Below are 21,307 nucleotides of genomic sequence, written 5' to 3' on the forward strand. Positions count from 1 at the left end.
TCTAGAGAAAAAGGAATAACAGATGAAAGTCATCCTCTACATCCACGCACCTGCTCACAAACACATAATTCCACCTACTCTCCCTCAATTCTATCTAAACCCCAACCCCCAAACATGTAGCAAGCCACAGTAACCCTCCCCTAGTTAAACTTCCCATTTAAATAAACTTATTCTGGGGAGAAAACATAGATCAGTATGGAAAATATAGAACCTGACTTTTGACTGAGAATTGACAGCAGGATAGAGAGTACTGTAATGCCAGACTTATCTCCATTTAGAGCAAAATGTTTCGAGTCCATCAGTCTCAAGTCCATTACAAAAATGGGTGGAAGAAAAGGAAGTGGTAAACCTTCTCAAACATTTAGTATATGCCCAATTATTTACATAATCTGGGCCCAGCAAGTATCAAATATCAGACAACATTAGCTCACGGACTCAAGTATGAGTAACTAAACTTGAATGGTGGTCTAGCTCTGAAGTGCTCCTTCCTGCAGGCCACACTTTTCTAGACCATGAGCAGGTGCAGGAAGGGAGCAGGGCTGGAAGGAAAGTGAGAGGGGCTGAGAACAGGAGAGGCCATGTGGATCCCAGGAGAGAAACAGGAACATCAACGACGACTTTCATTTTAGCTATGTGCCTCTGGACTGTAGAGTTGCTGCTCAGAGTCCATGTTCCAGGGATGCATTCTGGGCTAGAGATTCATTCGAGGTTAAACCCAGAGTGTAGCCTACCCTCTATGGCCTCTTCCAGTTTCAGCTAACAATAGTTCATTCAGGTCTTATTAAAGAAAACAATATTAAAGAAAACATTATTCTCCCCAAGGCTATAACATTTAGATTTGCAGACTTGCAAACAATTTTTTTCCTACCTTTCCCCAAAGTTATCTTCTTTCTTCCCTTCCTCCTCCTCCTTCTCCTCCTCTCTAATCCCTCCCCCTCCTCTTCTTCTTCTTCCTTCTTCTTCTTTGGTAAACTTTTGTTTTGCCAAAAATCTCTCTCACTGCAGGGATGCACAGCTCTATACTAACCGAAACCACAAGCGGAGGAGGCTAAGGGTTACTCCCAGCTCCCTATAGCTCGGTTTCCATCTTCCTGATGCGCTGTGGCTTTTATGGAGCTGGGTCTCCCTATTCAGGCCTTTCCCACAGTGGTTCTATTTACAGGTTGCCTCGTGATGAGCCTCTGCTGGGAGCCAGCTAGTTGAGATGACAGATGTCCCTTGTAGTCACAGTCGGGACGCCTAAGGATTGTCTGTACCATGAGCAACCAGATACATGTGGGTTTGATTTAGGAATCGGATATCACTTTAACATGACCTTAAACATTAAGAGAACTAGTCTTCCCACTTGCTTCTACTTCATATCCAACTAATCTTTGATATAAGTTACAATTTCATATTTAAAGGCTCTTTGAAAATCTTTGGTCCTTTTCTCCTTTCCTTTTTGTAGAAATTCAGTAGGCATGTCACAGTGTAGCATCCACACCCTGGACTTTCCAACCACAAGCCTAATGGGAAGATAATCAGAAGGAATATTTTTAGCACACTTTAGTGAAATAAATATATGTACACTCTAGTTTGTATTGTGAATATCAGAGTGCAGATGGGTAGATGCCAAGTGGTGATAATATTTATACACCTAGACATTTTTATTATATTGTCATTATTAATATTTGGCATAGGTACTTAAAACATTATAAAAAATTGAAAGAAATATGTTACTCTACTTTTTTTGTATATAAAAACATTAAAGTCAGACACCCCACGAGAGAACTAGAGCAAACATTGCATTTTTTTTGAAGATTTTATTTATTTATTTGAGAGAGAGAGAGAAGGGGGGAGAGAGAGAAGCAGGCACCCCAGCTGAGCAAGGAGCGCGACACAGGGCTCGATCCCAGGACCTTGGGATCATGACCTGAACTAAAGGCAAACACCCAACCGACTAAGCCACCCAGGCACCCCAATGCATTTTATTTTTTAAAAATTTTTTTTTAAGATTTTATTTATTTATTTATTTGAGACAGAGAGAATGAGAGAGAGAGAGCACATGAGAGGGGGGAGGGTCAGAGGGAGAAGCAGACTCCCCGCCGAGCAGGGAGCCCGATGCGGGACTCGATCCAGGGACTTCAGGATCATGACCTGAGCCGAAGGCAGTCGCTCAACCAACTGAGCCACCCAGGCGCCCCGCATTTTATTTTTTAAGTTGATTTGGAAACACGTTGTTTTGCTTCCAGTATGCTTCAAGTGCTTCTTGGAAGTTCACAGACTCTGGGTGGAAATAGATTTTGGAAGATCTCGACTTCGACACATCTTCCTGTTTAGGATGAGAAACCGGAGGTGTGTAGGATTTGCATTTGAACAGTGTGCTCTAGGACTACAGAGTAGTAGGCGTGTTGAGGAGTCAGCTTTGGGCCAAAAGCTCATCTATTGGTCTTCAGGCTTTACTGGGCACCAACACGATGTCACTTGCTAAACTCAGAGTCCCCACTCACTCCCTGCTTTAACGCATTCAACCATGGCATGGTCTGATGCGCTATGTACCCTTCCTCTGTGCTTTCCTCTGCTAGCCTTGTTTTCTGGCATAGCCGTGACAAGCTGTTTGGATGCTCTGATACAATAGCACAGTTCATTTGGTCGTTTCAATCAAATTACTTGTTGATGATGCCCTAACTAACTTTCCTGCTTATAACTGCCCTAGAGGTCCCTAGCAGAGGACTCAGTACCTCAGGGCAAAATAAAGGGAGGTGTTCTAAATGCGATTTTTTTTTTTATGTGATACGATATTCTTTAAAGACAAAGAACCATGGTTCTGTGCCTTATCTTTGAGTAAAGTATTATTATTTTCTCATTTCATACACTACATAAGACATAGGAAATTATAAAATCTCATTTTCTCCATGTCTACCTTCACAGCCTTCAGACTGCCAGATTTCATGGAGTTTTTTTTCCACTCATTTCACACAAAGATACATTTGTATGCATAAATGTTGAATTTTACCATATATTTTCTTGCCTGGCAACATAAATAAGCTGTTAATACACAAAGCATTACAGACATTCTCTGTGGTGAGACGTGACAGAACATCATTAGTTACTCATTCTTTTACACGTCTTCATTTAGAAATGTAATAAGTTAATATCAAGCATGTTTTCTATCTGCAACCTGACCAAAAAAATTACTTTTACATAATGTTAATGGAAATCTGTAACTGGAGTCTCATTATGGGTCACAATTACTTTGCTGAAAAAAAAAAAAAAAACCAGCAATGACAAAATTGGGTTGGTATCCATTCTCTCAAAATAAGTTTTGCAAACAGAAGCTTTCATATAATTAGATTACTTTAGCCTGAAATTTTTACACTGTAGCAACATCCTACCCATTGGGAAGGAAGCAGAAAAGGATTTGGTGTATATATAGGTCTATTCCATATGTCGGAGTCTCAGGTTCCAGTTACACAAATTTTTTTGTCAGTTTGGATAAGTCGGTCATCTGAGTTCCAGAGATACAAGGCAGATGAGAAGCAGCAAATTAGAACAGGGGAATAGACACATACCCAACTCATGAAATCGAACTTCCTGACCTCATATAGCACTTTGCTGTTGACAAAATGACCATGGAGAGCCCCCTGCTGGCAGGATAAGAGGCGGATAAAGAGTGCCTGGATGGGTCAAACAAGCGGTGGGCAGTATTGTGGTATGGTGCGGGGGATTATCATTTTCCAGATCGATAACCCTAACTCGTCATTTTAAGGAAAAAAACTAAACTATCATCATTTGACACATATCGCCAATGTGGCTACTGTGTACTGGACCATGAGCATATAGAAGTCTTCAGGGAACGTGGAGCCCAGAGTGAATTAAAGCCCCTGGGACTTCAAGTCACAGCCAGTCGCCACCAGGCCACACCATGGGTCCGTCCAGAGGGTATATAGAAGAGAATGGAGAAGATAGATTTGTTCTGAAAATGAACTTCCATAGGCATAAAAGGTGTTAAAAGGTTGGTGTTTCACGTCGGCAAAGTGACTTTTTTTCCTGGAGAATACAGAGAGCTGAAGTTAAAAATCATAGTTACCAGGTCCAGAAAATAAAACCAACGTAACATGAGCACACAGAGCTTGAGGGGCAGAGCCAATAGCCGTTACGGAGACACCATGTCAAACGGAGCCGGCGTCCTCTCTCCACAGGCTGCCCCACTTCTCCTGCCACAGCGCTGGCCCTGAGCGCACGAGGAAGGACAGCCACGTGGTTGCCAAGCGCAGGGAGGCCCAGGGAGCCTTGTCCTGAAAGCTCTCCAGCACTTAGGCTTAATAGTCTAGCCGTAGTAATCGTAGCAAATCATTCAGGTTGAATTATGAATCTTTGGGTCCTTCCATTTCAAATGCAAGCATCCCTGGGAGGTGATAACTGTGAAGCCTTCTGTTACTGAAAATGAGCATCAGAAATCTTTTTCTTGGGGCAAAAGGGTGAGCAAGAAATGAAGCTCGTGAAGTGGACATGAAGAGAAATGGACTATTTGTTTTGTATTTTTGCATCTGGCCAAACCTGTGCCATAGTTCCAATGAAGGCTTTCTTTTTTAATTTTTTTAGTAGGCTCCATGCCCAGTGTGGAGCCCAACATGGGGCTCGAACGCAGGACCCTGAGATCAAGACCTGAGCTGAGATCAAGAGTCGGGCACTTAACCGACTGAGCCACTCAGGTGCTCGGAGAGGCTTTTGTTTTAATGGGTTTCCTTACTATTAAAATGTCGCATGTCCCTCATATAAATTGGTTTTGCCAGCACCAGACTCACAATAATACGCCCTTATGCCAAAGCAGCCTCAACCAGCTTAGTCAAGACTAAAAATAGCAATTCAACCCGGTCATCATCAGCCTCGTCTTGCTTCTGCTTCTTTTCAAAGAAGCTTTGTTCATTCCTAACCCTGAGAGAAGCTCACTGCTCCCTGGGAAATATGGTGAAGATGTTCATTCTGCTGGTTTCAAAAGAACCACAATTTTAAAGTCTTAATTTTATTCCTAAGTATAGCTCTATTAACTTAGTCTGCTGATTCCATAACAAATATGGAGGAGCTGAACAAGTGGAAAGACAGGAAAATCACATTATTCATTAGAAAAAAAAAATTCCTCCTGGTTTTTTAAAGACTTTTAGAAACTTTGTTAATATGGATTATAACAACATTTAAATCTTTCAAATAGAGTCAACTATCCTGCCCCAGCGTTGGGTGTTTTTTTCTGCTTACATGTTCTAGTTGAGCAGTTGTTTTGCCATTTCCACCATTCCCCATTGTTGACAAGCTAACTAAAGTTAGAAACAGCTACAGGAACAATGATTCCATAGCCAAGCAACCATGGCACTCAGTTCCTTTAAAATGATGATCACAAGTTTATACAGGGATTAGATGGGAAGTTAAGTTTTCATGTTGGAATGTGCAGATAAGAAATTTAGGCATGGTTAGGTTTTTCTGAAAACCTAGCTGCTAAAGGTAGTTCCTTCATGCTGCCTTCCGCTTGTATCTGCAATAGTCCTAAATTTGAGCTGGGAAAGGCACAAGATTTAAAGTGCATTTCTAGTGGGACCAAAAGAGAAAAGTGCCAGCAACTTTGTAAAGGGAGCTCCTGTGTCAGAAAGAAGCTGATTCCATTTCACATATGCATAGTGCCATGAACTTATATATATCTTATAAATCATTTCAGTGGAAGTACATACATTCTGAAGCCACAGAAGTAAAATTGTGCTCATCATTTATCGACCTTAAATTTTTTGATTCAAAATAGATTTAAAATTTCATGCTTTAGAATTACAGTGTTAAGGCTCAGCCTTTCTCCGTTCATCACATAGTTTTCAAATAGAAGTTGATCTTTCCCATTCAAACAAGCAGACATAACCCAGTGATTATCAGATTGATGACAGAGCCCCTCTTCCTTTCTCTAGCCTGAAGTTTATAATGTATATCATGTTCCAGTAAGAGAAAAAAGAATATAAAATTTTATTTTCCAATGGATACTTATTAGTGATAGGACATATATTTGCCCTTTTCTTTTTTCTTTTCTTCTGTTTATTTTTATTAAAAAAATTATATTTTTAATTGTAGTAAAATGCACATAACATAAAGTTTACCTCCTTAACCATTTTACAAGTACCAATGACGATATTAAGCACATTCACATTGTTCTACTACCATTACCACTATCCATATCCAGAACTTTTTATTCATCCCAAACAGAAATTCTGTACCCATGAAACAATAACTCTCTACTGGGGACATGTTTTTTAATACAAGAATCTGTGGTTTCCTCAGATGTGGTAGTTATTACACCTACAATTGCAGATTATGACTTTGGGGGAAAAGAATTCCTGCCCAAGTTTTATGTGAATAACTCCGGATGTAGTCCCTTTATATCTCTATCCCATTTGTCTTTTCCCACTAAAATCAAACATGTGCATATTAAAACACTGAATGTCAAAGAATTTAAATATTAATTGGTTATTTCAAAAGTATACCAAATGAATATGACTTCTCAAATATTTGTGTGAGTTCTAATAGAGAAATAGTTTTCAAATTTTGAAACTATAGTTCTTACCATCTCTTTAGAATGTTACTGATTTATCAGTTTAAATGTTTAATATCGTCTCTGTGGTTGGCTTAATTGGTAGCTTAAAACTAGCATTCAACAATTTCATTTACCATATAAAATAAACAACATTGATTGTGTATAGGTGTGTCAGAGGCAAAAATTGCATCAGCATAATAATTTCCATGTATGCAAGTCTGCTAAGGCCTTTATAGATAATTGTCTCCAAGAAATGTTAAAGATAAGGTAAAGGTTCTGTTACTACAATATGCAGAATTTGAAATAAGCATTTTGAGAAAGCAAATATTTTTTAGGGCCAATATGTTTCTTATGTATTACAAGTCTAAAATCCAGCATGTGCACGGCTTTTATTCCCTTCCAAATAATTTATTTGCTGTCATTGAAAAGAATTTTAATGTGTTTCTGACTTTTCTTATCATAGCTCAAATTTATCAACCATGACATTATTCATTTTTTGCTGTTAAATGCTTTCATATAATCTGAGAAGGTTTATGTTTTCTCTGTACTTCTCTTTGCTGATAATATAACAAGAGATTTGCCTGTCAATATGTTTCTCTTTCTTGAATATGGAAAAGGGCACAGAAAGTGGTGTGTTTAACGGGACTGGACCGCTTAGAGCTTTGGTTCACTGGTAAACTTGAACTGTGTGTTCTTAAGGCTGTCATAATGCACGCCCTACTCTCGGTTCATTGCCATATGTTCTGTTTATACACAAGTTAGCACTGCCAACAGTGGTCATGCTGTCACTTTACTTTCCGGTTTGGAAGGACATCTGAAGTTAGTGGCCTATATCTAAGAAGGAAATCTCTCCTGGAAACTGCTCATGAAAAATAATTTTTTAGCTGGATTTGGGCAAGTAAAGTATTTTTCCTACTAAGTCTCATATTGGGTCTCTTCTTTTATCCCACTAATGTCCTTAGTGTTCTGAAGGTCAACCCTTCGTTGACCTCTGCAACAGGAACGGCGCATGGGAGCCTAATCGATTCATTGCTGATACTGTAAGAGAGCCTCGGGAGGCGGAAGGATCTAGGGCAACACTAGCACACAGAGAATAGAATGAATGGGAAACATAATGTCAAATAAATACAAATAAGAAAATTAGAGTTGTTGAAAATCTATGATGTGTTAAAAACTGTCTTGTTTGGAGGCCAAAGGATATTCTGTACTTATAAATTTAATTATAAATTACAAGTCCAGGGGCGCCTGGGTGGCTCAGTCAGTTCAGCATCTGACTCTTGATTTCGGCTCAGGTCATGATCTCAGGGTCATCAGATTGAGCCCTGCATGGGGCTGTGCACTGGGTGTGGAACCTGTTTAAGATTCTCTCTTCCTGGGGCACCTGGGTGGCTCAGTCGTTAAGCGTCTGCCTTCCGCTCAGCTCACAATCCCAGGCTCCTGGGATCAAGCCCCGCATGGGGCTCCCTGCTTGGCAGGAAGCCTGCTTCTCCCTCTCCCACTCCCCCTGCTTGTGTTCCTGCTGTTGCTCTCTCTCTCTGTCAAATAAATAAATAAAATCTTAAAAAAAAAAAAAAAAGATTCTCTCTTCCTCTCCCTCTGCCCCTCCCCTCCCCTCTCTAAAAAATTTACGCATCAGAAAGTACAAAGAACAATTTATATTTATATTTTAGGGATATGTTTAAATTCACGTTATGTGTTCACTTAGCAGACTTGTTTTCTATTGAAAAATCACTGAATACATTTTCAAGACTATGAATATTTTGAATTGTTAAGATTTTTTTATTTATTGCAAGTCAATATTAGTGTCCTCATTTTAAGGAAATCACCTCTTTCTTTTATTGAACTGCAGCTCAAAGAGTCATTCAAAGATATCAAAAAGAAATTCAACAATTTAAAGTTTAATTACACTAAGAAAAATGAAAAAGCTCGGAACCTGAAGGCTCTTAAATATCAAATTCAACAAGTTGATGTGCATGCTGAAAAAATACAGGTAAAGAGAAAGTGTGGATGGTGTGTGTGTGTGTGTGTGTGTGTATGCACGTGTATGCACTACTACAATTATTACAAAGTCAGTTTGCATTTCAATCCTAGATGCCTAACCCTTGGGCTTTTTTGCAGCACTGGGATTCAGAAGGTAGCTTTCTGCTTTTGTAACAGTTCAGTTCCTCATGTAAAATGTGTAAGTTAATTTATATCTTGAGGCAGCTCTAGAATGGATTCTACCAAACCTACCCAGCCTCTCTGCTTCCATTCTTCCTCACAACACACACAGGCACTCATGCACGCACGCACACACATGCGCAAATACACCTTTTATACGCCCCCTTTTCTTTCCTTACACATGCCTATGTCAGGAACTTCCTCCACTGCTCCTAGGCTTTACTACCTCGATTACCACATGAACCAGCTAGATTATTTGAATATCTTTCCCAGGAGACAGTGAGCTTCCTGAAGACAAGAAAATATTTTATTTTATATGATCATTATCTTTTTTTAAATCATAATATCATTCTTGAAATCTGGAATAGGACCTGGTATATAGTGAATATTCTATATGATTTTAAATGATGGATCAATAAACTATGTGGAAGAAAACCCATTCTTTCCAAAATACATTTGTGATCATTATGATTTTAATATATTATCATGGAGAAAGCTGCAAAAATTTTCCCCAAGTTTTTCTCTCAATATGTAATCACCAGCTAGCCTCATGAATAAAAATTGAATCTTATTTTTAAAACTATTTCTTTTTTGCACAGGCTTTGAAAAAGAAAATGGAAAAAGTTGAGAACAAAACTTCTGATTCTTTCTTAAATTATCCAAATAATAAAGTTAATGTTCTTTTGGAAGCAATGAAGGATTTGCAAAAACATGTGAATGAGTTTGAGAAAGTTGTGACAGATTACAAGGTGAATTTGGACCTAACTGAACACCTCCAGGAGATGATAGAAGAGGTATCCTCTTCTCGTTGTAATGGTGTCCATATGTAATGTTTTTAAAAATTGTTCTGCTAATTTAAAACAATGCTACTGCAGTTAATTTTGTCATTAAATCTATGCATCATCCCCCTTTTCATGATTATTGCCTTAGGATAATTTCTTAAAGTAGAATTGCTGGACCAAAGCGGATGAATGTTACAAGGTTTGATTGTATTGTCCAGTTGTTCTTCATAAAGATTTTACTAATTTACTCTTACCAGCAACATATGAGAGTTTCTCATTTCTCCATAACTCCATCAACTCAAGATGTTTAACCATCATGGAATTATGCTCACTGCTGGATATCTGTTTAAAATACTCAGAATGACTTATTTATTTCACGGAATTTGAAAATGTTTAGAAAGAAATGTGGTACTGGGATGTTTCAGGTACAAAAATTGTTATTGGTGTTATTTTGTTTTTGTCAAGAGGATAAATGGTAGAGTATGCATAAACTATATGAGATTTGACAAGTTATTATTTGCACACTTCATATTGAAGAAATTCCACACTTGGAAGTTCTTTATGGCCCATTATTCTGTGATACAAAATGTCTCTTTGCCACAGATGCAGCAGTTTTTAGATTTAACACCACACTAAGAAAGATGAAGATGATCATTCTTCTATATCTGATCTATAGGTTTGCTGTGGCCCTGTGGCACTTTTTTAAAGCCGGCTCCTAACAGAGTCATGTGTTTCTATTTCTCACTCATCATAATTGCTCTGGCCTTGGTCAGACACATTCCTTCCATCACAGTTATTTAGTATTTTTGGTGAGAAACTGTCTCAATTATCCACTGTGCTTTGAAAATATGACTTGAGTACCTTCTATTAAAAAAAAAAAGGTCAAATGCTGTTCTTTAGATGATACTTCCTCAACCCATAAACTAAATCTCATTCTTAAAAGAGAATTTCTTTATTAGAGTGTTAATCAGGAAGTACTTTATCCATGTATTGTTAATTATTTCAATTATTTAGGCAGGATTTTGTATGTTTGGGCTTTTTTCTTTACTTTTAGCTGATACTTTAATTCTTTTTCGGGTCATATGCTTTTTATATTTCCTGTTCTTGTAAGTCTGCAAGGTTCTTAGGAAGTCTATTTCAGGCAAATCTAAGAAGGCAGGAAAATCAAATGAATTTCCATACCTTTATTTTCTTATCTAACTCTAATACCCTAGTGCAGAAGCCTATGATCATATTTTGACATTTCCTTGTTATGACTTAGAAAGTTCAAACTAATGTGACTATAAAGTTTGAGGAAATTGAAATTTGATACTTCAATGGTCAAAATGAAGAACTTTAGAAGGATGGTGTCGCTTTAATCTATGCTTTATCCCATTTTAATTTAGTGTCACTTTTGGTGTGAAGATGCAAGTGCCACAGTTGTAAGAGTTGGAAAATATTCCACAGAGTGCAAGACAAAGGAAGCTGTGGAAATTCTCCACCAGCAGTTCAATAAGTATATCGGGCCCTCAGTGCCTCAGCAAGAAGAAAGGATTCAGGAGATCAGTGACCTAGCTCAGCGCTTATATGGTGAGGTCTCTTTTAAAATATCCAGCAATTTGCCATTGAACAAATCTATAGCAAACCTAATCCATCAGAAAGCAGAGCATGGCAAGCCCTCAGGGTCCTCACTACAGCAATTATTCAGGCAAGAGATTCAAGATAAGAGCCCATATCTATAAAAGTAAACAGTAGGGAATAGGGGAAGGAGCTTCTACCTGCAGCAGAGGAAGACTTTGGATTTTAACTATCTTGTGTAAACCCTCCTTCTCTACTCTCTTTTCTCCCCTATTCCTGTTGATCATCCCCAGGGTAATAAAACCAGAACAATACTCAGTTTATGTAGACAAAAAAAAAAAAAAAAAAATCTCATTTTCACGAGGGTGATTTCTTGAAAAACATGCAAAACTCCCATAATACTTTAAGTGGATGTTAAGCTAAGATTGACGTCTACATGGTTTGTGGATTTAAGAAACAAGATGGTTTGGTTAGTGTATTTAAGGAACCATTCCCTTGCCTTCCTCTCCCTTGTGGAATAAACAGGAGAACTCAAATTATCATCTCTCTGGTTCTGCTTTTCTCTTCTCCATGACCAGGAAAGATAATACACTTGTCAGTCTCAAGAGTCTTTCTATCTAAAAGAAGCCGTCTGGGTGATGACAGCTCATGGGGGTGCTGAGGAATAAGTTTCACGAATCCCCTGATATCATTCCTGTAGACCACAGGTAGTTCCTGGTGGCCAGGCAAATCTAGCTCAGAAAGAAGATAGCAACAGGAGGCACAAAATGCTTCAGCTGGCTTGCCCACATTGCTGCCAGGTGGATATTTTCTCACATGCCATAAAATGCTATGTATGGGTAGCTATAAAAATGTGTAGAACCATATATACTGTACTACCTAATATTAAATTACTGAGAATAAATTATTAATGCTTTTCCAAGGGAAAAAATAGAAACATAAAAATAATAAAATATAGATTGAAAAATTAATGAAAATGAATGTGATGTCTCATTCCTACTGTAGTTACTTATAAGTGCACTAAAAAATTGTGAATGCCCTCTGCCTCCACAGCATCGTATGTGGTTCCCTCTATTTTTGTACTTTCCAAACTGTAGCAAAATTACCTGTTCATCTATCTTCTCTATTGACCATAAGCTCCTTGAGGGCAAGGGAAGCATGTTTTGTCACGTTTTTGAGTGCCTATTCAATTTCAGGACACAGTAAGTACTCACAAAGACCAGATACTAGTTAAATTCCCCTCCCTTCATGCATATCCTGCATCCTGCTTTGTCTGTGTTCTTGGCCCTTATCACCAACTGACAGATTGTATAGTTATTTGTCTGTTGTCTGGCTTTTACACCAGAGTGTAAGCTCCATGGGAGAAGGGATTTTGCCTGTTAGTTTACTGCTTCATGATACATACTAAGTGCTTAACAAATATGTGATGAACAAATGAATCATAGACTGAATACCTTGAACAAATAAATAAAAGTCATGAATCTTCATCTGCTCAGTATGGAAGCTATGCAATTTTTAAAATTTGCAATAAGTAAGAAGCTTTAGGAATATTATATTAACTCTTACAGGCCACCCAAGCATCCTTGGACCCAGAATTGTCATGCAAATAAATTTATCTCAAAAAAATTTTTTGAGTCCCTATTATGTATGAGGAGGTGTGATTGATATAAAGACAAATAAAACTTAGTTCCTTCATTCAAGAATCCACAGCCTAGGCCTAGAAGTCATGTTACAGTAAAGGCAGTAAGAAAGGTATGAAAGTGTGTATTGGTTTACTAGGGTTAACATCACAAAATACCACAGACTGGGCGGCTGAAGCAAGAGAAATTCATTTCCTCACAGTTCTGGAGGCTGGAAGTCCAAGATCACAAGATCACAGTGCTGACAGGGTTGGTGTCGCCTGAGGCTTTTCTCCCTGGCTGGCAGCTGGCTGCCTTCTTGCGGCCTTTTCACTCAGGCATCCCTCTGTGCACACGCTCACCCTGGTGTCTCTCCCTCATTTTATACCGGTGGGATCCAGTCATACTGGATTAGGGCCCCATCCTCACGGCCTCATTTTAACTTAATCACCTCTTTAGAGATCTTATCTCCAAATGTGGTAACATTCTGAGATACTGGGGATTGAGGCTTCAACATAGGAGTTCTGGAGGAGACACAATTCAGCCCGTAAAAATGTGAAATATCGCTTAGTTTAAACCATGGAGTCTGTAATCCCTGTTTCAAATCCCTGCTCCTGCAGTTACTGTCTGGGTAACCTGAAGACGCTCCCTGAGCCTCAGTTGCCTCATTTGTAAAATGCAATAGAGCCTAGAGAATCCCAGGAGAATTACATTAATGCATATAAAGTGCTTAGCCATAGTCAAATAATAAGTACTCACTACCTGGTAGCTGTTTTTATTATTATTCCAGTAGAGAGAGGTAAAATCTACGTGGGCAAGATAAAGAACATGTCACAAAGATACTGGTATTTGAAGTAGACAGGAGGGAGTGAGGGAAGGGCATTCCTGGTACAGGATAGAATATTCAGTGGCTGTGGGGAAGAGTCGCTGGTGCACTTTGACCAGAGACTAAATATGTGAGGGAACTATGGTGACATACATTTGGGAGAAGCACCTTGAGACCATTTCTGAATGCATAAATAAAGAATTGACAATGTTCTGAACAGGAAATGACTGATTAGAGTGGTGCTTTAAGAATATTAACATAGCAACATGATTTAGGTCACATAAAAGTGACAAGGTATAGCAAATGTAACCATTTTTCTGGGGTACCTGTTTTTTCAAAAAATGCCTTCATTCATTCATTTATCTACTTAACAAGTATTGATTAAGCACTTACTGTCTACCAGCCTTTACACCAGACACTGGGGAGGTGAATTAATACCTGGGATTTTTTTTTTTTTTCTGCTAGGGATTTGACCTCAAAAATAGTTTTTTGTCCCTTCTCCTCCCCAGGTTTTGAAGAAGGGCAGAAATACGCTGAGAAAATAGTGGCAAAACACAAAGAGGTTCTTGAATCTATCACTGAATTATGTGTCTCTCTCACAGAGCTTGAAGAAAAGTTGAAGGTAATTTTTTCTTCCCAGAATATGTATTTTCAAGTGATATAAATAAAAATGTGTTGATAAGTGTCTTCTAGTGCAAAGATGTTCTAATAGAAATTCTCAAGGGACATAATGTGCACATTTGTTTCACAGCTTTCTAACATAATTATCTGGGTGTTTCTGATAATTAATTCTGTTTCTTTTCCATCACTGCAGAGAAAAATATTGCTGGGAAGGAGGGCTAAACACAATTAAGGTGTCTCATTTACATTTTCATGGATCACATCCTAAAGGATAAATGTGTGCCATTAAAATCAAAGTAAAGTCTGTGTTAAGTAGCCTTATGTTTTCATTCCCAAATAATAAATGGAAGGGTTTTTTTTTTTCCTTCCAAATTGTGGCCCCAGAGAAAATAAAACTAAATCTTCAGGTGTTATATTCATTGAATATTTAGCTTCATGGAAGTATTAAACTAATCATTAGCATCCTTCATGAAATAAAAAGTTGATGGAATAAAGAATAGAGAGAAAGTATGTTGATGCCTAATGCCTAGGCAAATCCAGTTAAAAGAGAGAAATGCATATATTGTTTTGTCCGTATTTTGTGAAAACTAGCTTCATTAGTACTGTTTTAATGACTGGCTGAAAGAATTGGTTACTTAGGAGGGAGAGAATAACGAGGTGATTAAGAACATAGAGTAAAACACAGAGTAAAATACAGCTGCCTAGGAATACCAGTTCTCCAAATTACTGGATTTGTGATTTGGGGTAAATTACTTCATCTCTTTGCGTCTCAGTTTCTTGATCTGTACAATGGAGTGAATAGGGGAACCTAATCATAGAGTAACCCCAGGAATTGAAATGTGAAGACACCCATAATTATTGTGATCATTGTTGATATCGAGACATAAGGGTGCTCTTGTAGTTCAGAGCAGAATTATATTTCTAGCAATCATTTTTTCTGTATGAATTTACATGTCATAAATTTGAGTACTCAGTCCATTCAAAATAGTTTGCTAAGCTTTTAATTGAGTGACCAACTAGATTATCTTTATTCCTTAAGAAACTAGATTTTCAACTTTTTTACCATTTTATATAACACTGCAATGAACATCTTCACACATAAAGATTTTTTTTTTTTCTCTTGTATTGTTCCCTATACATAAACTCTCCAGAGCAGATTTGGGTAAATGAGCATGAAGTTGTTAATGTTTCTAACATACATATGTTAAATTACATTCCACAAACATTTTACAATTTTAATGCCACCAGTAATGTATGAATGTGCCATATGCATATTATCTTTTTAAACAATGATCATTTCTTCTCCACCTCAAACCAACCCTCTAAGGATCTGTTTCTTCTCCTGACTTCCAGTACACAGCTTGAAAATTGCTGCTTCCTCTGACTCTTTGCTCTTTATTATCTACAACAGCCTTCCCATTTCTGTTGTACATCTTCAAGTGAGGTCCACTTAACAAAATTTACCCTTATCTCTGTCTGCTTTTCACCTCATGACTATTCTTTCTGAAAGCACTTGCCACTCCCTCTGCCCACTTCCTCATTCCCCATTCCTTTTACACCCATTAGTCAGGATTGCACCCTCTTTTCCTCATTTTCAACCCATCACTTGGATTCCCTTTTGTACTAGTCAGGAGCCTCCTAATTATACACTCCAGCTAGATGAACCTTCCTAAATACAGCTGCTAGTATCGTTTTTACATTCAAAGCACTTCACTACAAGCTCTTCATTGCTTACCAAAAACAGTTGAAAATCAAGGCCTTTTTCCATTGTTCTGAGGCTGAGTCTTTCCAAATTAGTGTTCTTCTGTATTCATTGTAGGTCCCTGTCTCACTGGTGTACTACCCCAGATTCCTGAATTTTCTGCTTCTAAACCTTCATGTACATGACCTTCTCTCTCTGCTTATCTAAATTTCACCATCTCTCAAAGCCAAACCCAAATGTTGCCTCCTTCACAACTCCTTTGCAGGCTGTGTCCCTGCCTCTCTGATCCCCCAGAGCACTTGTGTTCTTTCCTACTATAATCATCACATGTAACTACCATCACTACCCTAACTCATCTACTTGACTACACCTGAGGAAACCCTATGGCTCTGTTCAGTTTAGGGTCCCACACAACATTTAACATTGTGCTTTGCCCAAACCAATTTCTCCAGAAAGAGTTTTGGCATTTGTAGTAAAAACTCAAATGATTGGTACAGAGAAGAAGAATCATTCAGTAGCTCAAAAAGGTTTGATTTGGGTGGATATAAAAACAAGGAAGGGCCTCTCTGGCAATAGTTATGGGCATCAGCAAGGCTCTTACAAGTTAGAGCCTGAACAAAACTTGTCAAAGAATGCTTACTAACACAGCATAAATGTCTAGTTTTTTTGTTTTAAGGTTGATGCTATGGCTATTTTGTAGGGGTTATTAAAAATAGGCCCAGAAATCCCTATCAAGGCTGAAATAGTGATAATAATCCTTTCTATTTGTATTAACAATTTGAGATTTACAAAGGCTTTTCGTATATATTACTTCAGTGATTTCCAAATAACCTTGTGATGGTGATACGGCAAATGTTGTTTTCCTATTTTATTATTTATGAACGGGGCAGGAGGGGCAGAGGGAGAGAAGCACAAGCAGACTCCATGCTGAGTGTGGAGCCCAATGAAGGGCTCCATCTCACAGCCCTGAGATCATGACCTGAGCTGAAACCAAGAGTCGGATGCTTAACCACCCAGGTTAATGAGCCACTCAGATACCCCATTTTCCTTGTTTTAGAGGTAGAGTTCAAAGAAGGTAAAAGTGCTTTGCCTGGGGTCTCACCATCAGTAATGGTAGAATCTAGAATTAAATACAATTCAAAATCTAGCATTCTTTCCACAACAACTGCCATTTTGAGATTAGATATCAAGAGTACCTTATCCACTAACACCAACCAGCTTATGTTTTAGAGTTAGACTAAAAGCTGAATCTCTCCCCAAATTCTCTGAGTCCATATAGCACATGCACCTTGAGGAGTGTGCTGTTTTCTTAAGGCCCATCTAATGACCATATTCCAGGTGGAATAGAGAATATTCTGATGTGGTATAATCCATCATCCTAAACTTGGTGTACCTGAGGCTCCTTTCACCTTTACAAAGACTTCTCAGCCCTCACAGGGACTCCCCAGCAGCTTGCAAGCCCTTGTACTTCCATGACTAAAACAGCTCCATGAATGATAGAAGCAAAATATCATCACCCACAGGAAGCATCCTTTGTTCTCAATTTTTTTTCTTTACCATACCCAGTGATATTTTCTTCCTCTCTTCAAGTTTCCCAAACATTTGCTTATGCAAATTCTCTGGATTTCCTTTTTGTTCTCCACCAAAATCTTCAAACATTTCTTCCTTAGCACTGGTCCCCTAGACTCTCCTGATGGCTTAGACTGCCATGTACAATGATTCCTTTATCTAGAGAATGCTCCTGTAGGTATATCCTACTGCAATAATGACTTTGTTCTGGCTGGGCCTTTGAACAACCCATTTTTACTGGCAATGAATTTTATCAAAGGAGTGAGGTAGATGGGGACTGTGAGCTTGACAAGATAATTTTGTAAATCACATCATGGGAGTAGTCAGTCTCTTGTGGAATACATTTCCTGAAGAATTCCAACTGGTCTATGTTTTCTTCCAAGTGGTTATTGTGTAGCACTGTACCTCCAACTTTCCTGGCCCAGGCTCTCACTTTAAACATTGCTTTGTACAGCAGGGAGACATTTTAAAGACAAATGTGAATTTAGAAGACTTCATCAACCTGCTAAAAGAACCAGCAAGAAATAAGCAGACACTATTCAATGAAGAAAGTAATAAGGTAAAGAAAACTGTGTAATCTCAGTTATTCATTTTGTTTTGAGGTTAGAGTCCTTGTTCATTGAAAAAAAAAAAAAGGGAATTAAAGCCTTGTTATCTACCTAAATCAAATCTTTCAATATACATGCAACGTGAGTGTCCTTATCCTGTACTTCCTTTCTACCCCTTACTTAGTCCTTCTTCTTCCACCTATGCTATTTTCCTCTGAGCACTTCCTATTTAATAGTGGGACCACAGCATTGCACAATGGTATTGGGAGAACCATTCAGTCACCATACTGTCACTCCAAACCACTTCTATTTCTCCCACCATTAGCTGCCTCTCCCATTTTCCTTTTATAGTCAATCCCAACTTCAAATTTGACTTCTCTCTATCATACCACCAAGCTATGGTTCTGAAGTTTTACACTACCCACTGGAAAACCTTAATACATGAAATTAGCTTGTGTCTTATTCCACCAAAGCTATCTCTAAGATGATATTTCCAGGTACATATACTAAAACATAGAATCCAACTGAAATATAAATACTGAAGTAGAGAAATATTTAAATTACTTTAAAATCTATGTATTACAGATAAATTAAGCATGTAGCAAAAACTGCAAATATTCACAAAATGCAAATGTTCCATGATTTCAAAAGCATTATTTAAATCACATCATTATGGATTTTCAGTATAAGTTGCTCACTCTCTATTCATAGCTGCTGGACTATAATTAGCTCCTATCTTTTTGCTTTGCCAAGTTTGCTTCTAGTGTTTCTCTTTCTCCCAAGGAACTGAAGGAACAAACAGAGTCAACATTATTCTCAACTGCCCCCAAATTAATAAAGTATACTTCTTGTGACATGAGAATTTAAAATAAATATCTCCTCACTTTCTCATAGAGAAAAATTTCTTTCCTTGAAGTCAGTACAATTCTTAGATCATCTATATAATCTTTTATAATCTTTTCCACAGGTTAAATCTATGTCAAGGTCTACTGCAATTATACAATCTCCAGGCAGCAAGTATCATTATGCAAACTGGCTTTTTTGTGGTATGGTCTTGAAGCATTTAAGCCCTGATTCTACTCTGAGGCAAAGGAAGGTGGCCAAACCTTGATCACTTTGTTGAATCTTAGTCTTATATCAAATGGTCTTTCATTATTGTGATTGGTCTATCAGTGTTTATCAATCTCAGTATATTGACATTTTGGCGCAGAAAATTCTTTGTTGTGGAGTGCTGTCCTGTGCATTATAGGATATTTAGCAACATTACTGGCCTTTATCAACTAGATGCCAATGGCACTCCCCCCCACAACTCACCCAGTTGTCATAACCAAACAACATCCATGGACATTGCCAAATGTTCCCTGGGGAGCAAAATCACCCTTGATTGAGACCAACTAGTTGAAATAGTAAAGAATAACATTCAATGCATCACATTTTCTTAACTAGGTTTCTTTCTTCTTTTTTTTTTCTAAGACTTTATTTATTTATTTATTTATTTATTTATTTATTTTAAGATTTTATTTATTTATTCATTAGAGACAGAGAGAGAGAGGCAGAGGGAGAAGCAGGCTCCCCGCCTAGCAGGGAGCCCGATGCGGGACTCGATCCCAGGACCCTGGGATCATGACCTGAGCCGAAGGCAGACGCTTAACCATCTGAGCCACCCAGGCGCCCAAGACTTTATTTATTTGAGAGAGAGCAAGTGAGAGAGAGAGCACAAGCAGCAGGGAGTGGCAGAGGGAGAGGGAGAAACAGTCTTCCCACTGAGTAGGGAGCCTGATCTGAGGCTCGATCTCAGGACCCTGGGATCATAACCTGAGCCAAAGGCAGACACTTAACCTACCGAGCCACCCACATGCCCCTTCTTAACTAGGTTTCTAAGAGATACTAAATTCAACTTATTTTTTAAATTCTGCACATTGTCCACACTGTCAACCACACTAATTTACTAAGAATTGAAGTGAAGGTCAATGATACCAAAGCAAACACACCCATTTATACTTAGTAAATATGGATTTTCTTTCTTTTATTTATTTTTCTAAGAAAAAAATTAAAGGAACAGATTTCTTTAAATAAAAAAGCAAGATTTATTTTCATTGAGAAATCAATTATTTATTTATTTATTTATTTATTTATTTATTTATTTATTTGAGAGAGGAGAGAGAGAAACAGCATGAGAGGGGAGAGGGTCAGAGGGAGAAGCAGGCTCCCCACCGAGTCAGGAGCCCGATGTGGGACTCGATCCCAGGATTCCGGAATCATGACCTGAGCTGAAGGCAGTCGCTTAACCAACTGAGCCACCCAGGCACCTGAGAAATCAATTTTATTTTAATATGAATTAAAAGGTTATCTGTTTGTAGTATGAAAGTAAAGGACCACAATTATAGCTGTAAAAAACTCTCACTGACATCATTTACATATACATTCTGGTACAGTTGGCACAGAGAGCAAAATGAAAGGGTGGCAGTAATCTTCCCTTTAAACAGCTCAATAATGTTTACCATTTTATTATCTCTATCATTTATATTATGGGTCAGATGTAATGATTTCCCAAAAACCATGTGGACAGATAACAAAAATCACCAAGTTAAAAAAAAAAAAGCTTATCTGGGAATCATTGTGTCCAATTCTGTGTCCAATCCAAATGGTGTTGATCGTCCTTGGAAAGTTATTTGACTCAGAAAGAACAATTCCAGAAGTGTTTGGTCAGAGGAAGATGGCAGTGGAGTAGGAGGGCCCTTGGCTCCTCTTGTCCCACAAACACAACTAGATAACTATCAAATCATCCTAAATATCCCAGAAATCAACCTGAAGACAGACAGAACAAACTCTACAACTAAAGGGAGAGAAGAGGCCATATCAAAGAAGGTAGGAAGTATGAAGATGTGGTTTAAGGAAGAAACAGATCACAGATGCTGTGGATGCGAAGAAAGGTGAGAGAGGAGCACAAGGAGAACATTTCCCCAAAGACATTGGCTTGGAAAACAAGGGGCTGAATTTTGTGAGTTCTTGCAACCAGCAGGGCTTAAAATCTGGAGTCTTAAAGGTCAGCAGGCTTGGCTGGGATAGAACCCAGAGGGCACTGCCCTGCTCTTAGAGAGAAGGCAGGCAAACAACATAGGGACAGACAGCATGGAAACAGCAATCTGAAGAACGCCTGGGGCACACAGTGGGGAGATTATTCACTCTTCTTGGAGTGGAGTGCATTCCTGAGAGGCAGTGTTTATGGAAATGCCTCTCCGGGAACAAAGAAGCTGAAAATGACACCATTTTCCTCCCCCACCCTGTCTATGGGAAGCAGTGCAGTGCCAACACTAGCTGCCTAACTTGCTTATACCAAGGCCCACACCCCTATGCTCTGACGGGGCTGCCCCTC

At 38.4% G+C, this 21,307-nt stretch overlaps 1 protein-coding gene and 1 long non-coding RNA gene across 8 annotated transcripts in view; one reads left to right on the forward strand and one right to left on the reverse strand.

Annotated features, from left to right (window-relative positions):
- LOC118012273 overlaps positions 1-909 on the reverse strand; it is a 118,311-nt gene extending 117,402 nt beyond the window's left edge. For all 5 annotated transcript variants that reach the window (XR_004679662.1, XR_004679666.1, XR_004679664.1 and 2 more), the window contains exon 1: positions 869-909. This is a non-coding gene — a long non-coding RNA (uncharacterized LOC118012273). The remainder of the gene's footprint in view (positions 1-868) is intronic.
- Positions 1-21,307, forward strand: part of CCDC141 (coiled-coil domain containing 141) — a 210,969-nt gene that overhangs the window by 163,500 nt on the left and 26,162 nt on the right. For 2 of the 3 annotated variants that reach the window (XM_035007626.1, XM_035007624.1), the window contains exons 20-24: positions 8,397-8,537; positions 9,307-9,501; positions 10,875-11,058; positions 14,001-14,113; positions 17,838-17,942. In XM_035007626.1, coding sequence (XP_034863517.1) covers positions 8,397-8,537; positions 9,307-9,501; positions 10,875-11,058; positions 14,001-14,113; positions 17,838-17,942 — 738 coding nt within the window. The remainder of the gene's footprint in view (positions 1-8,396; positions 8,538-9,306; positions 9,502-10,874; positions 11,059-14,000; positions 14,114-17,837; positions 17,943-21,307) is intronic. The other variant, XM_035007625.1, reaches the window with a different exon arrangement.

The sequence above is a fragment of the Mirounga leonina genome, unplaced genomic scaffold (genome assembly GCF_011800145.1).
Source record: "Mirounga leonina isolate KUSES-001 unplaced genomic scaffold, KU_Mleo_1.0 Mir_151, whole genome shotgun sequence".
NCBI lineage: Eukaryota > Metazoa > Chordata > Mammalia > Carnivora > Phocidae > Mirounga > Mirounga leonina.